General features: G+C 35.3%; 1 protein-coding gene and 1 long non-coding RNA gene across 4 annotated transcripts in view; one reads left to right on the forward strand and one right to left on the reverse strand.

Annotated features, from left to right (window-relative positions):
* Window positions 1-278: 278 nt before the first annotated feature.
* Window positions 279-6,016, reverse strand: part of PYROXD1 (pyridine nucleotide-disulphide oxidoreductase domain 1) — a 15,766-nt gene continuing 10,028 nt past the window's right edge. For both annotated transcript variants that reach the window (XM_015570084.1, XM_015570083.1), the window contains exons 8-11: window positions 4,976-5,088; window positions 4,018-4,140; window positions 1,691-1,828; window positions 279-689 (exon numbers count right to left, since the gene is read on the reverse strand). In XM_015570084.1, coding sequence (XP_015425570.1) covers window positions 441-689; window positions 1,691-1,828; window positions 4,018-4,140; window positions 4,976-5,088 — 623 coding nt within the window. In that variant the 3' untranslated portion in view covers window positions 279-440. The remainder of the gene's footprint in view (window positions 690-1,690; window positions 1,829-4,017; window positions 4,141-4,975; window positions 5,089-6,016) is intronic.
* Window positions 903-6,016, forward strand: part of LOC107184559 — a 10,230-nt gene continuing 5,116 nt past the window's right edge. The window contains exon 1 of one of the 2 annotated variants that reach the window (XR_001515415.1): window positions 903-989. This is a non-coding gene — a long non-coding RNA (uncharacterized LOC107184559). Of the gene's footprint in view, window positions 990-4,085; window positions 4,170-6,016 lie in introns of those variants that run through there. The other variant, XR_001515414.1, reaches the window with a different exon arrangement.

The raw sequence follows: 6,016 nt of genomic DNA on the forward strand, positions 1-6,016 counted from the left end.
AGAATCCACACACAAAGAGTAATAAGGTATCAATACTGATATTAGTAAGATGGCGATGTCTCTAAGTAAAATAAAACTAAGCTTGAAACCACAGCCCTATTTTGACATTTCATAAAGAATGGCTCTTTTTAGACCAACCTAGCTCCAAAATTAAATCCCAAGTGAACGCATCTAAGTTTAAAGCACATAAATGAGTAACTTGAAAATTCTTACATAAGTGGTCATGAGAGGTCAGTTTTGTGTTAGAAAAAAATGTATCTGTAAGTTATTCAAACTGATTCATCTTTAGAATTTTATTTTTAAATACTTTTCCACTAAAATCATTATCACCTGTGTATTTTTAACTTCAATGTGGTCACCATTAAATCAGTGCAGTCCTTCACATCATTGACTTGACATTCTGTCTTATTTGAAACTATGTGGTTCTTGAAATGCTCTTTTTAGTCAAAATAATCTTCTATATCAATGTTTGGATCTAGTAGATCTTCTCCATATGATGAAAGATTCATCTGGTTTAATATCAGGTTTTCAAATGTTTCTTCTAAATTGGTTTCACCAATTAAGACAGCTCCCATCATTCGTCCATTCTGCATGACGACTTTGATGTATTCTTGTCCTTTGGTACATCTCAGCATTAATTCATGATCTGAACCCAAGCTCTGTGCATTGTATTTTCCCAGCAATACAACCTATAAATATACATGTAGGGATAAAAAAAAAAGTTATTCTAGTGAGTGCCTAAAAGGAAACATAATAGGCACTTATTTTGTGTTATGCCAGAATGACCAGCAGAAAAATCTGTTCACAAAATTTTACAGCTAAAAGCGTCATTGGAGCAGGTTCCAAAAAACCCCCAAACATTTGAATGGTATGCATTTATTCTACAGGTGATAATGCCATTCAATCTACATGAACATTAATATCTAGTGAAGCCCTGGATGAGTGGCTCAGTTGGCTGGAGCGGCGTCCTGTACACCAGAAGGTTGCAGGTTCGTTTCCCAGACAGGGCACATACCTAGGTTGTGGATTAGATCCCCAGTTGGCATGTACAGGAGGCAATATATTGATGTTCTTTCTCTCTCTCTCCCCCCCTCCTCTAAAATTAATTTAAAAAACACATCCTCGGGTGAGGATTAAAATATCTGTCTATCTATGGAATATACAAATATGTAGAATATGGACCACATTAGCCTGGAGTCGTGATTTAAAGATTTAATAAGGAACTGAGTTAGATCTTTCATGGCAAATTATTTAATCTCCCTGAACCTTGTATATGTGTATATTTGTGTATGTTTCTCCTTATCAGTAAATTAGGAACAAAAACTAGCCTCAGACTAACGTAAAGAGGACTAAGATATGTATGGAAAATAACTTGGTTCACTCTTGAATATGACAGCTATTAGTTTCCTGCACAAAGAAATAATGAATCTCAAATAAAAATTAGAAATGCACCAATAGGGAACAGTCCTTGTAAAGTGTAAAACTACAGTGGGAAGGGAGGTAATGATTATCAGATAATTAGGAATTAAGATCAGCAATAATACCAAGTATTGATTTGCATAAAATAAAGTATTTTTTTCTTTGTGAAATGATTAAAACCATATGAATTTGTATTCAAGCAAGAAAATCTGATGATTATAATCAGTTACTAACAAGCAGAAAAAGGCACTAATTTGCTTATCTATCTTACCTTATAGTTAAAAAACTTTGTTACATGAGCAAAAAGTTCGAAGCTGAAATCCATGTCAATGGACTCTCCTAAACTAGCTGCAGCCATGCACTTCGCTGCATACCATCCCATCTGTCTAGCCTGGGTCCACAGCCTCATCTGAAATAAAAAATGTAATGCAATGTAACTTTTCATTATCATTACTTGAAAAATGTTAGCACTTAACCTTGTAACATTCCTTCATGGAGTTCAATGTTTGACAGTCCTTGAGATTGGTTGGGTCTAGATCGGTTAAATTGGTTAGATGTTTGGTTGGGTCATCTTTGCCATAGAAGCAATCACCAATCCACACTGATTGGCATCTGATTTTGGTATCTAATAATTCTACCTAAATACTGCTTCAAAAATTAAATATGACACCAACTTTTACATTTCAATAAATTTTCTATTTAAAAATATATTTCAGGTTACACCAGATAACATTTTAACCAGTCTCTACTTCAGAATAAATTTCTCTTCAGCATTAATAGAGATGCCAAATTATCACTGAAAAATTTGTTTCTTCTCCTAACCCTCATATTGGTGCTAGATCGTTAAGACCTACCCTGCAATTTACCTCCGTGGGCAGACAGATTTATCACTTGGTGCCTAACCCCAAGACATCATTTCAGATCTCAGCAAGTGATTCTAGGAAGTCATTTAAAATTCTCTACAGCAGTATTAACTTCTTCTGTATTCTGTTTTTACTGTATTTCTACAAATTTTTGGGATTTTCTAGTATAACAGAACACTGGCCTCGGAAGTCAGTAGATCTGCGTATCAACTGTACCTATTTAATTTTTCTGAGTCTCAGTTTCTTCACTTGAAATATAAACATATACCACCTCCTCCTTGGCTATTGGGAAAATTCAATAGGTTAGCCTATAATAAGCAGTAGTACCCTTATACCCCCATGTGTTTGTCTCCATGTAAACAAGTTAGGGTTAATGAAGTAAGAGGCCGTCTCTGGTAAAGAAGTAGAGTAAACTGAGCACAATAAAACCAGAGGATGGCTAAAGGCAGTGGCCTACAATATTACACTGCTGGACTATTACCTAATTGATGTATTGCTGCTTCAAAGTCTCTTAAGTTTGCATCTTGGACTATGTAAAACAATTACTAGTGTATTTACTGCTTCTGCCAATTAAGAGATGGGATCTATTAAGATTTACTCAAAACAAGAGACACCTATTTATTTTTAGATATTTCTTTCCTCTAATGATGCACATTGAAGATATGATTTATCCTAGAGGGTTTTAAATGTTTGTTTTTTTAAATCCCCCAAACTCCAATTCCTACTTGAGAGTTTGTGACAGATATGCCACATAAATGACATACGATGACTGTAGAGAAAACTGAAAACAAGCTAGTTTGAAGCATTTTAGAAGCTCTCTTATCACTGATGTTAAAGCTCTGCTGTACATAAAAAACAACACACAAACCAATGAAGCTGCCTCTTGAACAACATCTAGCTTTTCCAATACTTCACACTCCATAGTTAATCTGAATGAATAATATCGCTACTTGTGGAGCTGGTCTTTCACCAAGAGAGGCACTGACTGGTTCTTTTATCTCTAATATCTACCCGTCTTCACTGCTCCTAAGACAACCTCACCAATAGCCACGGAGTATCTTCCTCTAGTGTTTGTGGAAGTAGGCAACAACACCTGAGGGCGGGAGGAAGTCTAGACCAAGGTGGAAGCAGCTGTTAGGCTAAAGGGTGAGCAAGGCTGTTCACTACAGGAACTTTTTTTTTTCCAATAGTAATTCCCATAGGACAGAACAGGGTCATCAGGAACAGAATGCTTTATCTATATATGGCTTATAATCTCTGAAACTTCGTTTTTTTAGTATAAAGCTGTACTGTACAATATGGTAGCCAATAGCCATATGTAACTATTAGATTAATTAAAAGTAAGTAAAATTCAGTTCTTCAATCACATTAGCCACATTTCAAGTGCTCAATAGACACATGTGGTTAGTGGCTACCTGACTGGACAATGCAGAAGTACAGAACATTTTCGTCATCATAGACAGTTCCACTGGACAGTGCTGATAAGCATCTGAGAATGAAAAAGTAACAGCACATGACTCCTTTTAAATTGAAAGATATCTCTTTATTCTATCACTGTCATTCTATCACTCACCAAAAGGGAAACATTCTGATTTTTTTAATGTCACAAAAACCTCTATGATAGCTTCCTACTTAAAGTAGGAGGTTTGGAAAACCATAAAGTTGGATTTGCTGGTAGCAACTCCTTGTTTTCAGATGGAGTCTCTGAAAAACCGTGATCATGTATGGGCCATACCTGCTGCCAGAATGGGCTGGGTTGCCAGGAAGCAGTACAGATGTCACCTGCAGCATAGATATCAGGAAGGGATGTGTGCATATGATCATCCACTCTCAGGCCACCATCTTCTCCTAGATCAAACTAAACAATGTTCCTCATAAGCATAAATGGTAAGAAAAATGAAACATGACTTCATTCTAAAGTAAAAGAACAAGTAAATTTTTTACATCATGATTTGCTGATCTTTAAAGAGAAAGTGAAAAATAGCTGAAAGTTTAGGCAACTAAGCTGAATTTCCAGGGAATCAAATTCCTCATAAGATGCAAACTCATAAAATTCTGAGAATTTCAATATCAAAAAAGCCCAGTAACCATACAACTAACCCACTCATAATTACAAGAATATTCCTCAGTTTTTCTAGGCTTCAAATGCTAAAAAGAAAAAAATTATTAAGAGTTTTTTCAAAATAGCACTTTTAAGAATTCATGTCGTATCAGTCTCTTACCAATATTTATATAAATAAGTTATGCATTATGTCACATCAATAATGACACCTATGCTGCAATGTTAACTGCTTAAGAACTTTAAGCAGTAAAAAAATATTGCAAATCACCCAGCCGGTGTGACTCAGTGGTTGAACATTGATCTAAGATCCAGGAGGTCACGGTTTGATTCCCAGTCAGGGCACATGACCGGGTTGCAGGCTCAATCCCCAGTAGGGGGCGTGCAGGAGGCAGACAATCAATGATTCTCATCATTGATGCTTCTATCTCTCCCTCTCCTCTGAAATCAATAAATCTTTATTTTTAAAAAAGTATTGCAAATCAAGATATGAATATAAATTAAATTCTTTTTAGTCATATTAAGTTACAGTTTTATACTAACACAGTGAATAATTTCAGGCTTGAGAATTAGAGCTTAATAAATAATTAATACTTTAAAAATACGTGCAGTGGGACCAAAAATTTCACCTTACATTGTTGCCACAGAGAAAAGGTTCTATATTTGGTGTAACTCCTGTAGCACTGACAATGAAATCACAGCCATATATCTTTTCGTTGGTCAGCTCCACATACACAGGCCATATCTCTTTAAAAAAAAAATGTATTCTTAAATGTAATCACCAACTGTTCACAACATTATGTGAATTCAATAACTAGAACAAGGAAAAATAAAAAGGAAGGCCGGAGATGACTTTAAAACAACATCCCTTAATATTTGTTAACACAATTTTTAATACAATTAACACCATCTCCTTGTTTTGGGTATGATTACAAAACTATGGCATTCTAAACGTTTTTCCTTAAAATTTAGACACAAATTTAACCAAGTAAATTTAAATTGGTAATCATCTTACAAATTATTTCTTTAAAAATCTTTATTAATAGAGATGTTCCTCTGAGAGTTTAGTCCAACTAGGTTACTCACTTTTCAATGTTTTCCCTTACTATTCATACTCAAACTTTCCCTTTTCCTATGGAAGAATTCAAAGAATTTAGAACTGGAATATCATACACTTTGATTTTGGGGAAGTCACTTCACCTCTGAGAACATCAGGTTTTTAGTTTTAGTTTTGTTTTGATCTGCAAGATATTCTGATTGACTCACAGGGTTGACAGTCAAAACACAGTGAGTAAAGCCCTATACAATTTATTAGAAAACTTTAAGTTAGTTATAAAAATAAAATGACTTATTAAATTATCATTTATTTTTACTTTTCATGTTTAAATTTTATATGGCAGTCTGAAGTTGGTTTTTAATCCTATCTAATAAAAGACGAAAATGGTAATTGGCGTACGACCAATACCCTTTTCATTGGCTAATCAGGGCTATATGCAAATTAACTGCCAACTAAGATGGCCGTTAATTTGCATATGTAGGCACAATGCAGGGAGGTGAAAGGGAAAGCAGGAAGAAGCCCCCTGCACTGACAGTGATCGGAAACCCAGGGGGGAGCTAAGAGCTGGGAGGCAGGGCAAAGGGGGCCCTAGGGCCACCTTTGCCCTGCCCCCCAGCC

Source organism: Myotis davidii, unplaced genomic scaffold (assembly GCF_000327345.1).
Source record: "Myotis davidii unplaced genomic scaffold, ASM32734v1 scaffold346, whole genome shotgun sequence".
NCBI classification, from domain to species: domain Eukaryota; kingdom Metazoa; phylum Chordata; class Mammalia; order Chiroptera; family Vespertilionidae; genus Myotis; species Myotis davidii.